The sequence below is a fragment of the Halichoerus grypus genome, chromosome 8 (assembly GCF_964656455.1).
Source record: "Halichoerus grypus chromosome 8, mHalGry1.hap1.1, whole genome shotgun sequence".
Lineage (NCBI taxonomy): Eukaryota > Metazoa > Chordata > Mammalia > Carnivora > Phocidae > Halichoerus > Halichoerus grypus.
The window spans coordinates 42,158,266-42,179,529 of record NC_135719.1 but is presented as its reverse complement, the minus strand read 5'-3'; the positions used below and the strand labels follow the sequence as shown (position 1 = coordinate 42,179,529).

At 37.3% G+C, this 21,264-nt stretch overlaps 1 protein-coding gene across 9 annotated transcripts in view; it reads left to right on the top strand.

Annotated features, from left to right (window-relative positions):
• Window positions 1-21,264, top strand: part of NEO1 (neogenin 1) — a 250,853-nt gene that overhangs the window by 78,221 nt on the left and 151,368 nt on the right. For all 9 annotated transcript variants that reach the window (XM_078079123.1, XM_078079125.1, XM_078079120.1 and 6 more), the window contains exons 5-6: window positions 437-590; window positions 15,886-16,022. In XM_078079123.1, the coding sequence (XP_077935249.1) occupies window positions 437-590; window positions 15,886-16,022 (291 nt within the window). The remainder of the gene's footprint in view (window positions 1-436; window positions 591-15,885; window positions 16,023-21,264) is intronic.

The window sequence follows — 21,264 nt, the reverse complement described above, 5'->3', positions numbered from 1 at the left end:
TTGGGGGGCGGGGCACAGGGAGAGGGAGAGAAAGAATCTCAAGCAGACTCCCTGCTGAGCATGGAGCCCAAAGCAGGGCTCGATTTCATGACCCTGAGATCATGACCTGAGCCGAAATCAAGAGTCAGACACTTAACCAACTGAGCCACCCAGGCACCCGGAAATGTTTGCTAATTTAAATGGGCGGTTCTTGTGTCACTTTTGCTTAAAATATTTTGTTATGTAAAGCCACATAGGGCGCCTGGCTGGCTCAGCTGGTAAAGCATGCATCTCTTGATCTTGGGGTCATGAGTTCAAGCCCCACACTGGGCATGGAGTCTACTTAAAAAAAATAAAATAATAAAGCCACACAGACTGAATAGGAATTTGCCATTCCTCATCATTAAAGTAGTAAAGTGCTTTCTTAATTATTGTCTTTTGTTTTTTAATTTTTTAGATCCTGAATTCACTTCAAACTTGGTATTTTTGAAACAGCCTTCTTCCTTAGTCAGAGTCATTGGTCAGAGTGCAGTGTTGCCGTGTGTTGCTTCAGGACTTCCTACTCCAACCATTAGATGGATGAAAAATGAGGAGGCGCTTGACACAGAAAGGTAATGTTGTCTGCCTAAAAGCTTTTTTCAGCCTTAGCTTGAGACTTGGTCTAATCTAATTTGGGACTACTGATTAATAATGAAAAAAGTGGTGATCTACTTTATTTTTATTTAAGCACATTATAATGCTCATTTATCATTTTTGAAATAGTTTATACGCTATATATGATTAGGATGTTTAAAGAAAAAATTGCTTTCAAAATATTAAGGGATAATTATTCCATCTGTTCTTTCTGAGCTGCAGTATACTTAGCTTAAGGCCTCAAGACCTCTTTCCCTAAATTGTTGCAGAAGTTTCTGGTCCTGACTAGCCTGAGACTTCTAATTCCTTTTCATGTGCATTTTGTTGATAGTAGTTTTTTCCTTTATTCTAACAATAAAAGAGAGTTTATTCCTCATCCTTCTGTTTTTGCCTTTTAAAATCATACGAGCCTTCTTCTATGATCATAAATTCTTTCTCTTCCACAAAAGCTTTTCTCTAAACATCAGCCATCCTGTCGTCCCTCATTACTTCCTTATGTAATAGGTGCTTGACATACGTAATGGGTGCTTTTCTCTGTTGTATTCTGATAAAAGAACTGAGGTAGCGGTGGTGGTGGTATTTAGGTATATTTTGTTTCCAAAGCAAAGTTATTTTGTGTGTTGTAGAATGTTTAGTATCATCCTTGGCCTCTATCCACTAGATGCCAATAGCACTCCCAAGTTGTGACAACCAAAAATGTTTCTAGATGTTGACAGATGTTCCTTGGGGGACAAAATGGTCCCCAGTTGAGGACCGCTGTTGCAGAGCAGTGCTGTCCAATAGAAATATGATGCAAGCGATGTGTGTAATTTAAAATTTTTGATAGCTAGGTAAAAAAAAAACTAAGATGTAACGCATACTACTAAATACTATAATAATTTATGTGATGCACCAGTTAAAGTGAAATGTAGTTCTACCAAAACAATAAATGTGGTTAGTGTTGCTTCAGCTTTTACATTTGAATAAAAATTAAATAAAATTTAGAGTTCAGGTCTTCATTCTAGCCACATTTCAAGTGTCAGAGACCACCTGTGCTAGTGGCTATTGATTTGGACTGAGCAGGTCTAAAGATTCCCAACTGAGTAATCCAAAGTAAGCAGACAGTCTTAATTTGTGTACTTAAGTAACCAAGACCTGGGAAAGGGGTAACTCTCTAGTTAGCTTGGTGATCAACCTTCACTGATTTCATTAGCAAAACTGATGGTATCATCTCCAATATCATCTCTTTCTTTCGCAGCACTCATCCAGTCACCAACTACTTCTGCCTATATTTTACATCCTTTCTTCCCACTCCTTTCCTTAGCTAAATATTAGGCGAAGAATTTATAAAACTTCAAGGGAATATTTAAAACTTACGCTAACTGAAACATAGGGAACCTTTAAAAAGGGAATAAAAATTTGAAGCTCTCTTGGAGTAGAAATTTAAGTTGGCTATATGTTAGAACAAAATCTTTATCAGGAGTAGGAAAGCTGGGGCACCTAGGTGGCTCAGTCGGTTACCCATTCAACTCTTGATTTCAGCTTGTCGTGATCTCAGGGTGGTGAGATCCAGCCCCTCATCGAGTTCCACACTCAGTAGGGAGTCTGTTTGGGATTTTCTCTCTCTCTCTCTCTGCCCCTTCCCCTGCTTGTGCACTCTCTCTCAAATAAATTAATCTTTAAATTACTGTTTAATTAAATTTTATTTATACGAGAGAGTGCAAGTGGGGAGAGGAACGAAGGGCGGGGGAGAGGAACAAGCCCACTCTGCAGTGAGTACAGACTCTGACATGGGGCTCGATCCCAGGACTCTGAGATCATGACCTGAGCCTAAATCAAGAGCAGGTCGCTTAACCACCCGAGCCACCGAGGTACCCCAGAAATAAATAAATCTTTAAAAAAGGGGGAGGGGTAAGAAAGCTGAAATAGGTTCTTTTAAAAGATTTCGTATTTTATCATCATAGAAAGACATTCTGAAGATATATAATGATAAAGGAGTTTGATTTCTTACATAAGAAATAAAAGTGAGGATTGCTATGATTCTCGTTTGCTTATTCAATAATTATTCAACAAATGTTTACTGAAAGCCAATTATGTTAAGCAGTGTTCTAGGTACTGGGAACAGAGTAGTGAACTGAATAGAGTTTTGCTGATATTCTAGTGGGGAAGAGTCAGACAGTAATCATTTAAACATGTAAAAGTTCAGTTTATGATAAGTGCTATGAAGAAAATTAAGACAAAAGTATGCCAGGGATACCAAGAGAGGTAGAGGTATGATTGCTATCTTATATAGTATGTTGGACAGCTGTTCCTTTAGTAAAGTGATTCTCATACTGGGGTCTAGATGTGGTTGGGGTATATAAGTCATAGTAGAAATGTTACAAATCTTCCTTTTATGTTGCATAAAATTATTACATTCAATTTTATTCAAACATATTTCTTAGGGGAAATGTTTTTTAATTAAATCAAATGTGGATATATCATGGCTAGCAATATCTCTCTGAATTTGAAGGATAAATCAGAAGACTGAGTAGACTGTTTTCTACCTTGAGTTCTCTAGGCTTCTGAATACTTGGGTTACATGGTAGAAAAGTCTGAGAAGCATTGCTTTGGAATAGTGCTGCCTCAGGAAGCTTCACAAGCATGTAGGAGGAGGACAGTGTTGATGGTGTTCATGTCAGTATTTCTAAACCTTAGCATAGTGTCTGGCACATAATGGGGTAGGGAAAGCGGTAACCAATAATTTTTGGTCAGATATCTGAATGTAGTATAGGAGAATCAGAATGCTTCAGGTTAGATGTAGGTAATTACTCAAAATGTCTGTTTCTACCAGTGCCTTATGAGATATGTAGATGGGCCTTAGCTCATAAATTATTTAAACCCCAAATTAGAAAGAAATTTTGAAATTGGAAGAAACAAGTGGTTAGAAATCTAGATAGTGCTAGGCTGGCTTTGGTAAAAATCTTGAACTATTAGACATCCTTCTCTATTACTAATCTTAAGGCCTCTTTGAAAATGAATATTTTAAAACATTACCTGGGAGAAGCTAAGATGGCAGAATAGTAGGAGGACCCTAGGCTTGCCTCTTCCCTTGAACACAGCTAGATAAATATCAAATCATTCTGAATACCCAAGAAATTGATCTGAGGACTGACAGAACAAACTGCACAACTAGAGGCAAAGAGGCCACAACGTAGAAGTTAAATTTGCAAAATATAAAGAAAAAATCCTAAGAGCAGCAAGACAAAAGAAGTCCTGAACTTACAAGGGAAGACAAATGAGGTTAAGAGCAGATCTATCCACAGAAACTTGGCAGGCCACAAGAGAGTGGCATGATATATTCAACGTGCTGAATGGCAAAAATATGCAGATAAGAATACTCTATCCAGCAAGGCTGTCATCCAGCATAGGAGAGAGAAAGAGTTTCCAGACAAACAAAAACTAAGGGAGTTCATGACCGCTAAACCAGGCCTGCTTAACCAAGAAATATTAAAGGGGCCTTTTTGAGTGGGAAAGAAAGACCAAAAGCTTCAAAGACTAGAGAGAAACAGAGAAAATCTCCAGAAATGACAGAACAAGTAATAAAATGGCACTAAATTCATATCTATCAATAATCACTCTGAATGTAAGTGGACTAAATGCACCAATCAGAAGACATAGGGTGTCCGAATGGGGGGAAAAAAAAACCCAACAAGACCCATCTATATGCTGCCTACAAGAGACTTATTTTAGACCTAAAGACACCAGCAGATTGAAAGTGAGGGGATAGAGAACCATTTGTCATGCTAATGGACATCAAAAGAAAGCCAGAGTAGGAGTACTTATATCAGACAAACTAGATTTTAAACTGAAGACTGTAACAAGAGATGAAGAAGGGCACTATATCATAATAAAAAGATCTATCCAGCAAGAAGACCTAACAATTTTAATATTTATGTTCCCAATTTGGGAGCACCCAAATATGAATAACAAACATAAAGGAATTCATTGATAATACAATAATAGTAGAGGATTTTAACACCTTACTTACATCAACAGACAGATCATCTAGGCAAAATCAACAAGGAAACAATGGCTTTGAATGACACACTGGACCAGATGGACTTAAAGATATGTTCAGAACATTTCATCCTAAAGCAGCAGAATACACATTCTTATCGAGTGCACATGGGACATTCTCCAGAATAGATCACATACTAGGTCACAAATCAGACCTCAACAAGTACAAAATGATTGAGATCATACCATGCATATTTTCCGACCATAATGCTATATAACTTGAAGTCAACCACATGAAAATTTTTGGAAAGACCACAAAGACATGGAGGTTAAAGAACATCCTACAAAAAAATTAATGGGTCAACCAGGAAATTAAAGAAGAAATTTTTAAAAAATACATGGAAACAAATGATAATGAAAACACGATGGTCCAAAACTTTTGGGATGCAGCAAAAGCAGTCATAAGAGGGAAGTATATAGCAATACAAGCCTACCTCAAGAAGCAAGAAAAATCTCAAATATGCAACCTAACCTCACACCTAAAGGAGCTAGAGGAAGAACAACAAATGAAGCCTAAAGCCAGCAGAAGAAGGGAAATAATAAAGGTTAGCGCAAAAATGAATGATACAGACACATACAGACAACAGTAGAACAGATGAATGAACCCAGGAGCTGGTTCTTTGAAAGAATTAATAAAAGTGACAAACCCCTAGCCAGACTTATCAAAAGAAAAAAGAAAGGACCCAAATAAATAAAATCGCAAATGAGAGAAGAGAGATCACAACCAACACCACAAAAATACAAACAATTATAGGAGAATATTATGAAAAATTATATGCTAACAGATTGGGCAATCTGGAAGAAATGGATAAATTCCTACAAACATATAAACTACCAAAACTGAAACATGAAGAAATAGAAAACTTGTTCAAATTTTTTTGAAGTTCAAGACTGATAAACCAGCAAAGAAATTGAATCAGTAATCAAAAATATCTCAAAAATTATGGGAAGAGCCCAAATTTCCATCAACTGATGAATAAAGAAGATGTGGTGTATATATATGCAATGGAATATTACTCAGGCATAAAAAGAATGAAATCTTGCCATTTACAATGATGTGGATGGAGCTAGAGAATATTATGCTAAGTGAAAAAAGTCATAGAAAGAAAAATACATTATGATTTCATTCATATGTGTAATTAAAGAAGAAAATAGATGAACATTGGGGGAAGAAAAAGAGAGAGGGAAGCAAACCATAAAACAGAGTCTTAACTATAGAGAACAAATGGAGGGTTGCTGGAGGGAGGGTGGGCGGGGGATGGGCTAGATGGGTGATGGATATTAAGGAGGGCACTTGTGATGAGCACTGGGTGTTGTATGTAAGTGATGAATCACTAAATTCTACTCCTGAAACTAATATTACACTATATGTTAACTAAATGGAATTTAAATAAAAATTTGAAACAAAATAAATACATGAATAAATTCTTGTGACCATTAAAATAAATAAATAAATAAATAAATAAATAAATAAATAAATAAAACATTACCATGACTTTTGTAACTGTCTTAAGAATTGATATATTTACCTAATCTTTCCATCAAATTTGTTCAGATCCAAACCAATCATAGCTACTGAAGGAAGGGTGGTAGTGGAAATGTGTCCAATTCACTGAGTAGTTTTATTTTAAAGGGAGAGAATCCAGAAAATACAAATGCTAAAGTGTAGAGTGACTGCACAATGTAATGTTCTGTTTTGGTGGAATGACAGATCAGAACCCAGCTGCAAAGGAACAGGTTATAGTTATAAAAATGCTTAATGTATTATAATTGACAATAATAGAAAAATTATTTAAAAAACAAGTGGAGGAGTCACATTTCTGAGAAGATGGAATAGATGTATTTTTCCCTATTCTTCCCACTACTAAAAATCCCAGACATTATATGTAAAACAAACCTAATAAGACTCTGGGGTTGCCTGGGTGGCTCAATCAGTTAAGCATCTGACTCTTAACTCAGGTGTTGATCTCAGGGTCGTGAGTTCAAGCCCTGTGTTGGGCTCCATGCTAGGTGTGGAGCCTACTTAAAAAGAAAAAAAAGAAAAAGGACTCTGAAAGGTGGAGAGAGGAAGAATGACTGGCTAGAGACCGTGGGACCCAAGGAACAACATGATGGTGAGTTCCTTGGGTTTTGTTTTTGCCTCATATATCCCAACATGAGCTAAAGAAGCTGGCAACCTGAAAATGCCAACAGGCACATTCAAAAAAGTTCTTAACAAACATGTGCTCTCTCTAGCCAGAGGACCAGTAAAGAGAAAGCATAGCAAGACAAAAAGTATAAGACTATAATCACTCCTACTTTAACCAAACACTACGGAAGAAACTGCAGCCCCACCTTCACCTATGTGAGCAAAAACCCAAGTGGGAAGGCTAGACTGCCACCCTTACCAGGTTGTAATGAGATCCCGCAACCTATATGGTATCAGGAGCTAAATAGGGAGGCAAAACGTTCATCTCAACCAGGCAGTATCAAGGCCCTCTCTTTTGCTGTGTTAGTAGAAACCACATAGGGAGCGTGGACTTTTATCCCACCTGGCGGTAAAAGATATTTCTTCCCTTCCCCACGAGGGTGGTATTAAAGGAGGCCTTGTGGAGAGTCAGAACTTTCATCATCATGTAGTATTGAGGCCCCCCTCCATGGTGTCAGTGGACACTATATGGGGAATGGTAATGAGGTATTCCTACTGCACCAGCCAGAGGACAGTATCAGTGAGGGCCTAGTGGGGAGTCAGAACTCCCAGCCCTGTTAAGGAATAATGAGGAATCCCCACTTCCCCTTGGGTATTAAAATGAAGACTGAGTAGGGAACCTGGACTTCCACCTCCATCTGACAGTAATAAGATGGTACCTCCCCCTTCCTCTAGAGGAGTGTCAGCAGAAGCCACCTAAAATGAAAGGTTTAGTGAGATCCAGAGTCTCATAACATACTCCAGATATCCAGATTTCAATTTAAAATGACTCATCATACCAAGAACCAGGAAGATCTCAAATGAGAAAAGACAATAGATGTCAACATTTAGATGGCAGGTTTTAGAATTATCTGATATATTTTAAAGCAGTCACCATAGAAATGCTTCAATAATTACAAACACACTTGAAACAAATGAAAAAAATAGAACATCTCAGCAAAAACATAGAAAAGTCTCCTCAAATAAATAGCAGATTTAAAGAACCAAGTAGAAAATTTGGAAGTTAGACCATAAAAAAATAAAATCAGTGGATGGGCTTAGCAGTAGACCAGATGGGACAGAGGAAAGAATCCGTGAACTAGAAAAATAGAAGACACAATGGTCAGTATTAGGACTGAAACAAGGGATGCTACTGCAGATCCTACAGGCATCAAAAGGGTAAGGGCACACTATACGCAACTAAACACATGTAAATACACATGTGAGTCTGACAGCTTATACAAAATAAACTACTTGCTCCAAAACACAACCTACCACATCTAACCCAATATGAAATAATTTGAATAGGTCTCTGTTAAGGAGATTGACTTTGTAATTTTAAAACTCCTAAAAAAGAAGTCTCCAGGCCCAGATGGTTTCACTGGAGAGTTCTAATGTTTAAAGAATTAACACCAGTTCTACACAATCTCTCCAGAAAATAGAAGGAATTGAAGCTAGTATCACTCTGATACCAAAACCAGACAAACATAGTACAAAAACAAAAACTACAGGCCAACAGGTCAATACCCCCTCATGAATATAAACATAAAGATTCTTAACAAGGAGCGCCTGGGTGGCTTAGTTGGTTAAGCGACTGCCTTTGGCTTAGGTCATGATCCCAGGGTCCTGGGATCGAGCCCCGCATCAGGCTCCCTGCTCAGCGGAGAGCCTCCTTCTCCCTCTCCCTCTGCTACTCCCCCCTGCTTGTGCTCTCTCTCTCTGTCAAATAAATAAAATCTTTAAAAAAAATTCTGAACAAAATACTAGCAGAGTGAATTCAGATGTGTGTGTATATATATACATATATATTCAAATGTGTGTATGTATATGTGTGTATGTAAATATATATGTATGTATATTTATATACCATAACCAAGTAGGGTTTATTCCAGGGATGCAAGGCTGACTCAGTATTCCAAAATTAATATAATCTAACATATTAAAAAACTAAAGAAAAAACCTACATGATCAAATTAATAGAGAAAAAGCATTTGACAAAATTCAACACCCTTTCATTATTTGAAAAAACGTTCAGAAAAATAACTTAAGAACATATACAGAAAACTTACAAGCTAACATTATATTTAATGGTGAAAGACAGTACTTCCTCTAAAGATCAAGAACTAGTTAAGGAAGTTCACAGTCAGTGCTAGAAGTTCTAGCCAGTTCAATAAAGCAAGAAAAAGAAAAAGCACACAGATCTAAAAGGAAGAAGTAAATAACCTCTATTTGCAAATGATATGTCTCCATAGAGAATCCCAAGGAATCCACAAAAAAACCTTTTAGAACTAAGAAGTAAGTTCAGCAAGTCACAAGATATAAGATAAACATAAAAATCAATTGTATTTCCTCAACATCACTCATCATTAGGGAAATGCAAATCAGAATTACAGTGAGTATCACCTCACACCTGTCAGAATGGCTAAAATCAAAAACACAAGAAACAAGTGTCGGTGAGGATGTGGAGAAAAAGGAACCATAGTGTAGTGTTGGTGGGAATGCAAACTGGTGCAACCACTGTGAAAAACACTATGGAGATCCCTCAAAAAATTAAAAATAGAACTATCCTATGATCCAGTAATCACACTACTGGGTATTTAACCAGAGAATAGGAAAACATTAATTCAAAGGGATACATGAGACCCTTTGTTTATAGCAGCATTATTTATAATACCCAAGATATGGATGCAGCCCAAGTGTCCATCTACAGATGAATGGATAAAGAAGATATGGTACACTTATACAATGGAATATTACTCAGTCATAGAAAGAATGAAATCTTGCATTTGCAATGACATCAATGGATTTAGAGAGTATAATGCTAAGGGAAATAAGTCAGAGAAAGACAAATACTGTATGATCTCACTCATATGTGGAATTTAAAAAACAAAACAAATGAGCAAAGGTAAAAAAGAGAGAGAAACCAAGAAACAAACTCTTAACTATAGAGAACAAGCTGATGGTTACCACAGGGGAGGCAGGTGGGGGAATGGGTGAAATAGGTGATGGGGATTAAAAAGCACACTTATGATGGGGGAAAAAAAAAGAATCTAGGTTATAAAACAGAAATTAGGCACCAGGAAACAAGATTGGGTAAATTCAGACCAAGGCAGCAGAGGAAAAAGCCAAGCCAGGGTAAGCCAAGGATGTTTTGAGAAGGGCAATTCAAAGTCATTGAAGAAAAGAGATAACATATTACTGCTCTTAATTTCTCTTCCCTAAGACTGCTCTGACGCCAAGTCTCATTGAAGAAGAATTAAGACAGCTTTAGTCCTTGAGAATAAGGAGGGGGAATGGAGAACATTCCTGGCCACTGGGAACAAACCGGGTGGCCATCCTTCAGAAATGGAGGAAAACTGCCTAAGACAATCTTGGCTCTTTATAATGAACAAATGGTCAGAGAGAACTTTATGCAAAGGACTTTGCATTTTTGGAATTCTTGTTTATGTAGCAATTATAAGCATATAAGTGTATATATTTCCATTTAAAAATATTTTTATAGAAAAAAATACAGATGAATGGACTATGAAGAAAAATATCATTTGTATTTCTGTGTACTAGCAATGAGCATGTGAACACCGAAGTTACAGATACAATAGCATTTACAATCACTCACAAAAATTGAAATACTTAAGTTGAAAATCTAACAAAACTTGTTAGATTTGTATACTAAAAAACACAAAATGCTAATGAAAGATATCAAAGAAGATCTGAATAAATAGACCTACAGTGTCTTTGGATTGGAAGACTCAGTAGTAAAGATGTCAGTTCTTCAAATTGATACACAGGTTAACTCAATTCCTGTCAATATCCCAGCAAGATCTTTTGTAGATATAGACAAGACTATTCTAAAATTTAGATGGAAAAGCAAAGGAACTGGAATAGTTAACAGTTTTTTTAAAAAGTGAGAAGAATCAGTCTACCTTATTTCAGGACTTTGTATATAGCTACAGTGATCAAGACTGTATGGCATTGAGGATAGTCACATATATCCCTGGGACAGAATAGAGAATTCAGATTTAGACCAAACAAAAATGCCCAACTAATTTTTGACAAAGATGTAAAAGCAGATCAATGGAGGAAAGATAGCATTTTTTTAAAAGATTTTATTTATTTATTTGACAGAGACACAGCGAGAGAGGGAACACAGGGAGAGAGGGAGAAGCAGGCTTCCCGCTGAGCAGGGATGCGGGGCTCGATCCCACAACCCGAGCCGAAGGCAGATGCTTAACAACTGAGCCACCCAGGCACCCCAGGAAAGATAGCATTTTTTTTTTTTTTAAGATTTTATTTATTTATTTGAGAGAGAGAATGAGAGAGAGAGCACATGAGAGGGGGAGGGTCAGAGGGAGAAGCAGACTCCCTGCTGAGCAGGGAGCCCGATGCGGGACTCGATCCTGGGACTCCAGGATCATGACCTGAGCCGAAGGCAGTGGCTTAACCAACTGAGCCACCCAGGCGCCCGGAAAGATAGCATTTTTAACAAATGCTGCTGGAGCAGTTGGTCACGCCTCTCAACCTATGTCTCACACGTCATATAAAAAATTAACTCTTGGACCTAAATGTAAAATGCAAATGAAATTTGAGAAAAGAAATCTGGGAGAATACCAGGATCTAGGGCTAGGCAAAGAGTTATTAGATTTGACACCGAAAGCACAATCCATAAAAGGAGAAGTTGAAAATTGGATTTCATCAAAATTAAAAACTTTTGCTCTGTGACAGACCCTTTTAGAGGATGAAAAGATAACTACAGAGTGGAAGAAAATATTTGCAAACCACATCTTCAACAAGTGTATGTAAAATGTATAATAATCTTTCAAAACTCAACAGTAGAAAAGCACATAATCCAATTAGAAATAGGCAAAAGACATGAATAAATGTTTTACTGGAAAAGATGAAGATGGCAAGTAAGCACAAGAAAAGTTGTTTCACATTGTTAGCCATGAGGGAAATGCAAATTAAAATCACAGTAAGATACTGCTGTGTACCTATCAGAATAGCTACACTTTGTAAAAATGGACAGCATCAAATGCTGCAAGGATGTGGAGAAATGGGATCACTCTGACACTGCTGGCTGGAATGTGAAAATGGTACAGCCACTCCACAAAACTGGCAGTTTCTTTAAAAACTTAACATGTTGCAACTACCGTATGACCTAACGTTAACACTTTTGGGCATTTGTCCTGTAGAAATGAACTTCATGTTCACACACAAGTCTGCATATCTGTATTCACAGCAGCTTTATTCATAATAGCCCCAAACTAGAAACAGCCCAGATGTCCTTGATTGAGTGAATGGTTAAACAAACTAAGGTATATCCATACTGTGGAATTCCTACTGAGCAATAAAAGGAAGGAACTATTGATATATGCAGCAACCTAGATGAATCTTTGGAGAATTATGCTGAGTGAAGAAAGCCAAGCCCCAAAGGTTATATACTGTATGATTTTATTTATATAATATTCTTCTTGAAATGACAAAATTAACTGAAATGGAGAACAGATTAGTGGTTGCCAGGGGTTAATGAGGAGGTGGGAGGAGGAGGAAAGAGGGTGTCGCTGTAAAAGGGCCGTAGGAGGGATCCTTGTGGTGATGGAAATGTCAGTATTCTTGTTGTGATGTTGTAGTCTACGAGGTTACCACTGGGTAAAGATGTACATACAATACATCTCTGTATTATTATTTTTTTAAAGACTTTTATTTATTTGTCAGAGGGAGAGTGAGAGAGAGAGAGCACAAGCAGGGGAAGCGGCAGGCAGAGGGAGAAGCAGGCTCCCTGCCGAGCAGGGAGCCCCAAGTGGGGCCCAATCTCAGGACCCTGGAATCATGACCTGAGCAGACCTGGCAGACGCTTAAATGACTGAGCCATACAGGTGTCCCCTCTCTGTATTATTTCTTAAAACTGCAGTTACCTCATAATAAAAAGTTTAGTGAAAACAAAACAAAACAAAACAAAAAAAACAAGAGAATAAATATTGTTCCCTTCCTTTCCTGCTGTTTTAAAAGAAGAGATGTCCTTTTGTGCTCTAAATCTTATTATTTTCCATTTTCTCCAGCACTTTTATGAATCTTCTCAAATTTTTTCCTCTCCATTGGCTCCTTCTCTTTTTGCCTATAAAAAGGCTTACCTTTCTCTCACTCAAGTAACAACACACAGAAACTAAATTAAACAAGCCAATTTCCTTTTGTTTTCCCCTTCATACATACTACCCTAACCTTAAGAATCTTCCTTGACATGTGTTTCTTCCTCAGCCTCTCTATCTAATCCATCTACATCTGTCATGGAACCTCCTAACTATCTCTGAAAACCACCTTATTCCAAGCTACTGTCAGTTGTCACCTCAGTTACCACAGGACTCTCCTGTTCTTCCCATACTTACTCTGGCTTCATTGTGTGAAGCCACCAGTGTGGCTTAAACTTGGCCACACTGGTTATTTTCAGATCCAGAAACACACTGTGGTCCTTTCTGCCACTGTTCTCTTGAATATGCTAGTCTTTCTTTCTGAAATCTTTTTCTCCTTCTCATTATTAGTTAGCTCCTTCTCATTCTTCAGATCTCTGTTCAAGGGTTACTTTGGTCAGAAAAATTTCATTTCTAATTTCCTGGTGGGTTCTTCTGGTATAGCATTTTGTGGAATTACCATCTTCCATGTATGTCTTTCCCACTGAGTCGCACGGGCGCACTGGCTGTGTTCTGCTCGCTGCTGCGTCCCCCGCTGCTGTCTGGCACATGGAGGCACACCAATAAATATTTGCTGAGTGGGTAAATCCCTCTCCTTACCTGCATCATCCATTGTTTTTAAGAGTTGTCTCTCTCTCAAAAAATACTTTTTGCTTTCTTTTTACCTCTGTTGTTATTGCCAGAGTTCATCTTTTTCTCTTTAATTCTGGACCATTACAATAATTTCACAATCAAACTTTCTGCTTCTAGTCTTTTACCCATTCCTCTTGTCCTTCACTAAATCATGTGATTCATCTCCTTCAAGGCCTTTCCCTTGGCAAAACAAGCAAACAAACAAAAAGTCTCCTTTGTACCATCTCCTAGACTGAGCCCTGACTCCCCAGCGACACACACACATACTTTGTCCAGCAACACTCAACCTAACTTGGGTCCAGTGACCATGCTTACTTTTCACACACTGTTCCTTTTGCTTATATCTTTGAATTTTGGAGTTCTAAAGACTCGATTGCCATCTTACTATAAGCTCTCATATCATCACGTGAACAAGTTAAATGAATTCTGCCAAGCTAACAGCCATTCTTCCTCCCAGGCTTCTTTTAAGGGAGTAAAATCAATTCCATTCAGAAAGATTGACTTCTGTACCGGCACTCAATTATGGCAAATATGAGGCAAGCAAGTATCAGGAATATTTTTTAGTATAATTATTAAGTAGGAATTACTGTATCTCAGTTCAAAAGTACCATACCAACTAGTATTTCAAATTATCTTCCCCTCAACTGGGTATCATATGTATATATTGCTGATTTTCCACTCGTGAGCATTGTTTTCCATTTCTGAAGATTAGTAGTAATTTTGTCTAAGGGTGAAATAGAGGATTTTCAATTTTGTAAATTTTTCTTATTTTGTGAGGCATGGAAACCCAGTCTTATCTCTCTGTTTTATCCAAGTAGTTCTTGCTTTATTCCATGATATGTTTACTGCTTCTCTCTCTCATCACATTAAATTGGGATTTGAGGTCTAATAGAGATGTTTCAAATTAGAAGGCCACTTGATAAAGTTCAGTCGTGATCTTGCAGGGTATTTCATAGAGAAGCCACCAAACCTGATTCTGGTTTTCCTCTTTGTCCAGAAACTTAATCTTGTTTATCAGATTCAGGAAGCTTAATTACTCAGGTTCACAGTGTACTGAAATTTAAGCTAGAATAGCTCTTTACTTAGGATGAGAATTATAAATGTGGCACAGACAGAATAGTCATAATAGTCATTTCCTCTCTTTTTTCCCCATCAGAAATTCTCTATGAAAACCATATTTTTTGTTGAGCATAGTTACAGATAGGAAATGTGACAGTATTAAGATTTGAGAGAAAAATCTGCCTATGAAAACCAGTTTAGAGATAGAACCTCAAAATAAAAATAAAATTATAACTCCACAAACGCCAAATCAACTAAACCTTTTTGCTTTATAAAAACTTGATGAGAATATTGATTTGTGATTTTTTCCCTTGATGTTATAGGATCACTTACTTTTTCTTTAAATATTCTCTTTAAAAGGTTTAAATCACTGTATAGATTTGGGTTATAGTGGTCAGTGTCCTTGTTGATGATGGCATGATAGCAGGTTCTTACCTGGTAACCACACCCAGGTTGCTGCTCTCTGGCAAGCGTGTTCTCTCCCTTCCCTGTCCCTTTTCCTCCCTTTCCTAGCCAAGCCACCACAGGAAACTTTCAGTAGGCATCGTGGCCCCACGACTTTGTGTTTCTGATCTGACATTTTACCTTCTCCAGTTGTCCTCTCAATTTGGCATACCTGAATCAATCTCAGATTGATTCCAGAATTCAAAATTAGATCATGTGTGGAAAAACTGGGCAGAGTTGGGAGGCAGGGATGGATTGTGGGGAGTGGAATTGGTTATAAAAGTAGTGTACCTTTGAGAATAATTAGATGTGTTCAGAGATAGGGGCACCTGGGTGGCTCAGTCGGTTAAACGTCTGACTCTTGATTTTGGCTCAGGTCATGATCTCAGGATTGTGAGATTGAGCCCCGATTTGAGCTCCACGCTGGGTGTGGAACCTGCTTCAGATTCTCTCTCTCCCTCTCCGCTGCCCCTCCCCACCCCAAGCTTCATGCTCTTTCTCTCTCTCTCTCAGAAAAAATAAGTGTTAGAGATAATTCATTGTAACATTTTGGTTTGTGTTTGTGATATTTATGCATGTAAAATATGAGCAGAGTAATTGGACTAAATTCAATTCTGCTAATTTTGTTAGTCTCTCTGTAGCCATATAAATAATAATGCTTTTTAAGTGTTTTCTCTGTTTTATGTAGAGAGTTTCTCAGGTATTTATTATTTTCCTAATTCTGAAATGTGTCAATATTTTTTTATGCAGCTCTGAAAAATTGGTGTTGCTGGCAGGTGGTAGTCTGGAGATCAGTGATGTTACTGAGGATGATGCGGGGACTTATTTTTGTATAGCTGATAATGGAAATGAGACAATTGAAGCTCAAGCAGAGTTTACAGTACAAGGTATGTAAATATTTCCTGTATAAATAAATTCTGTGTACTTTATTGGTTTGCTAATTGTTTAACATTAAAGTAGAAGAGACAATACAGCATAATAGTTAAAACCCTGAGCTTTATGCCAGTTTGCTTAGGTTCAATTCTGGGCCTTATATTTCCTAGCTATGTAACTATGGGAAATTTACTTAACCTCTCTGACGCTCATTTACCTCCCCTGTAAACGGAGATAACAAGAGTACTTACCTCATTGAGGTTGTTTTAAGGATTTAAAAGAGTTAATATTTGTAAACTCCTAGAATATGTGACTAGAATATGATAAGAGCCCAGTTAATTATTGATATTATCTGCAGAATAGTATGGGGAAGGCTGTGTTCTGGGACATCTGGAAGTTCAGCTCACTTTTCTTGTCTCACAGAGACTTCTTATACTCTGACCTAGAACCTTTTATCTCCTAAGCATTGGTGTTCCCTCCTTTCCGGAGAATAGATCACCCAGGACGGAATGCACTGTGTCTCTCAATGTAACATGGTCATCTCTGTGATGATTTGATGATTTATTTCTTTCCGTTCAACTAATGTTGGTCATCACAGCATCTTCCCTTACAGGCTCTCTGATTCAGAAGTCAGAGAAAATGAACATGACATAATCTCTTCTTTATCTCCATGTCCCTTGCCCTTCCTCCATATTGAAATGTACCCTCAGAGGAATATTTGCTCTCTCTCCTATAATTTGTCTACACTCTCATTTTATCTTTGTTTCAACTAAAAATTTTAAGACCTTTCTGTTACTTTCAGAAAAATCCAACATTGCTTGGATATGTAGAGGTATATTTTGGCTCATGATGTTCATTATTACCTTGTCTCAAATTGTATTATATTTTATTGAATACTTCTTGATCTGTGGTTTAGGGTTATTTCATATTTTTATGAAAGTTTGTTTCTCTTGGCTCACTGGTGGGTTTCAGAGTAGGAAGTATGATAGCCGCATTTATACCTCCAGTAGTCACCAGAGGACTCAAATTTGTTTTGTTTTATATATAATATATATATTTTAAGTTTGTTTATTTTTGGTAATCTCTGCACCCAATGTGGGGCTTCAACTCACGACCCTGAGGTCAAGAATTGCATGCTGCACTGACTGAGCCAGTCAGGTGCCCCTCAAATTTGTTTTTGATAGGAATTGGGAAATAGACTGCTTGGGGTCCTTCTATGCTGGCAAAAGCACAGAATGTTTATGTTCTCTATTGCTATTTGTGAATGGATTCGTAATCTCTGAAAATCAAAAGAACAAGCCTTAGACTAGAACTATTACAGTTAATTGCATAACTATTGCCTCACCTACACTGAACCATTATTCTTGGCTAGGTGGACGGTTGGCTATGACCAGTTGTAGAATGACCAATTTCTATTTCTGTTTTGCTTATCTGTTTATCCAATTTATTTCTTTACCTCTGTGTGGATGGGATCATACAAGTAAAATATTAGTGAACTCCGTATTATTTGGTCCCTGTTCCTCCCTTACTAGATGTTTTCTCTTTTTGTTTTTACCATTAGTCAGATTCTTGGCCTAACACTCTCTTCCATTTCCTACCTGTGCCTCAGTTTCCTCCACTGTAAAGTACCTTGTTATTAACCTCAAATGTGAGGTATAGTTTCTGCCATATGTGTCAGTTGCATTTGTCCATGTGATTGTTTTCTGCTTTTTAACTTTTATTTATTGTATGGAATTGAATTAAAACTCTTCTATTCACTTATTAACTACATTTTTTTAGTTGTAAGATAATACATACATCTTACAATTTGTACCTAGTTCCATCTTCTCTGTCCCTAGAGAAAGTGCCCTTTAAATGAGTACATTCTAGAAAACTGAGGAAAGAATAAGTAAGGAAACCTAGATATTAAAAATTACCACAGACCTTCTCTAATTAAACAGCATGGTATTGGCCCAAGAGTAGGCAACCAAAAGGAATAAAATCCAGGTGTTACAAGTAATTATGGAACTTAAAAATACTATCAAAGTGGCAATTCAGTTCAGAGGGAAAAAACTTACTTAAATGGTATTGGTACAATAGATTTTCAAGTAGGAGAAAATAAAGTTGGTCAAAATATGAAAAAATGAAGAATATGTGAGTTTAATGTTTGTATTATCTGTGCTGGAAAAGACAGAACAGGAAAGAACATGTCAAGCAAAAACCAACAAATGTTGACTACATACACATTTTTTTTTAAGTTATATAGAAGAGCCCCTGTAAATAAAAGCTAAATGCAAATGATAGGCTAGGTGAGAATAGTTGTAACGCATAACTGAGAAAGGGTGAGAATCCTGAAAATACAGAGAGTTTCTGGAAACTGATTATAAAAAAAAAAATAACCTGAGGAAAATTGATAAAGAATATGAACAGTTCAGAAAGGCAGCTCAGAAAGAAGAGTTTATTAGCTGTTTGCATTTCTTTATTGGCAGATAGTCAGTCGTACTAGTAGTGAGAAAAATACAAATTTAAAAGATATCATTTTTCACAACCATTATACTGGCAAAAATTGAAAAGATTTTGACCTCCAGAGCATGTGGTGTGCGGTGTTGAGAACTGAAAATTATTATTGATAACATCTTGCCAGTACAGAATAGATAAAAAACATTACCTCCTTGGTGCTAGATATTGTATTCCTCCATGAAATTTAAGGTTGAATTAGCTTTTTTGATACCCTTATTATAGGGAACAACCAAATTCATTTATTAACCAAGTCTTACCAACTGTCCACCGATTCTTTCTCTTCCTCCCTACCTCACTTGTTAGGTCCATTTCATTTCTTGCCTATTGTTGAAAACGCATCCTATCTGCTAACTTCTCTATTTCTGACATAGTTTTGGATTGGCTTGAGGCTAATAGTTGTACGTGTGTGTTTGAGAGTGCCTGCCATGGTCTAGATCTGCAGTAGAGGACTGGGTATCGTGGTGCTTAAAGACACTTAGGTTAAAAATGTTGGTGAGCAGAGGAACTATAGTGGGGTTGTTTTTTTTTTTTTACCCAAAAGTTTATACACAATGCTTTATAAATCCATGGTTAATGAAAAGTTAGAAAAAATAAATAAAATGTGTTTTCAAAGGTATGAAGATAGGGTTGTTATGTGTCTGTGAAAGAATTAGGAAGTACTTATTATTACTCTCTAAACTAGATGCCCCAGGGTAAATTTTATGGTAATACGATATTGTACTAACAAATTTTAACCTTTCATTTTGCGTCACATTTCTTTTTTTTTTTTTTTTAAGATTTTATTTATTTATTTGAGAGATGGAGAGTGAGAGAGAGCGAGCACAAGATGGGGAGGGTCAGAGGGAGAAGCAGACTCCCCGCTGAGCAGGGAGCCTGATGCGGGGCTCAATCCCAGACTCCAAGATCGTGACCTGAGCTGAAGGCAGACATGCAACCGACTGAGCCACCCATGCGCCCCTTGTGTCTCATTTCTGAACTGGATTATGAGTGGTTGAAATTGAACAAAAGTTCTACACCGTTGATAAAGAAAATAGTTTCTAAGCCAGTTTGCATTTCCTACCAAACTAGTCCCAGCTGTTGACTCCTTCACCCAAGATCAACTCTGAAGAACTGGAGGCATAAGAGGGAAGTGTGGGGAGATTAAGGCTCTCATGAGTCTCTATGTGGGGGTGGTGGCTATAGCCTGGGACTAAGGACTGCATGAAGAAGCAGTGAGAAGATAGATTGGAAGGCTGTTAAGTTCTATTGTTATTTCTCTCTGGTGTTGCCTTGAGACTGTCTTTCCCTGTTCTTTCCCCACAGAAATGAGCAGCAGTGGCCCAGGCTTCCATGATTATTTGAAAGATCTGCTAGGGCTCTGATGGCATTAATATAAATGGGTATGGCCTAATTGTCCATAGGGGATAACTACCTTTTTTCTCCCCTCCCAAGCTCCCATTGGTGTGTTTCAACCTAGGAAGACTCTGCCCAGTGTTATTTCTCCCTGAGTTTAAATGAGAGGAAATGTCTGTGGAATGCCCAGCAAATTGGAGTAAATAGCAGTAGTACTAAGGTCCCTGGGGCTTTTTGCTCTGGGGCTCACTCTCCTCTCTTCTTAATTTCACCAGGTTGGATACAGTGAGGTTTGGTAACCATATATATTACTAGACAGAGTGACTGGTTCCCCAGAAAAACATTAGTTTATAACCAAACTAGTCACCTGAATAGTACAATTACTCTCAAAGAAAGACAACTAAGTGAATAACATATATCATCTGATAGAGAATTTTTGGAAAAGATTAACCAAGAATTAAAAATAAACTTGACAAATATTATTTCAGGAGATTAGAAAAATATAACAATACTATGCAAAAACAAGAAAACATAACAGTGTAGAGCCAAGTAGAAATATTAGGTATGAAAAATGTAAAAATAAAGAATACAGTAGACTGGATGATGGTTGAAGGTGTACAGGTGATAAACTCATGAGTTGGAAGATGATGCTGAAAAACTCTGAGAATGCAACATTAAATGATAAAGAGAACACATAGAATAAAAGCCAAGAGGCATGAAAGTTAGATGTAGAAGAGTTTCTATCCAGGTAAATAGGAATCCTAGAAGAGAGAACAAAAAGGGAGGAGAAAATATTTGAAGAAATAATTAAGATCAGTTTCTCAGAATTAAAGACTAACAGAAGACCTTAGTCTGAAAGGGCTTAAAGACTTCTGTGTGTGAGTGGGAAGGAAAACCCACCCTTGGGCCCATATAGTGACAGATAATATCAAAGACAAAGACAGAATTCTAAAAGCTTCCTGTGACAAAGAGCAGATCACCTACAAAGGAACAAGAATTATATTGCACCTAGTGTCGATTTTGAGAAATCTGATTTTAAGAGGAAAATGGAGTAATGTTTTTTAAAGTGTTAAAGGAAAAGAACACTGAATCCACATGGAATTTATATCCATCCAAAATGTGAGTTATAATAAAAATTCTCACCATATAAGACCTCATTGAGGGTTTGCTATACAAAGATATACACTGAAAACAGTTTTGGAATACATACTTAATTAAGAAGAGACACTTTCAGGAAATGCTGCAAGAGATATGGGAGTTTTAAGACAGCCCTCAAATTCTTTGGCAGTCCTCCTAATGAGTAGTGGGGTTTATATCCCTTGCCCTTGAATCTGAGTGGGCTTGGAGCTATTTGCATAAATAGAGTATGGCAGAAGTGGTGTCATATGACTTCTGAGGCTTATAAAAGGCCATGCAGATTCCTCC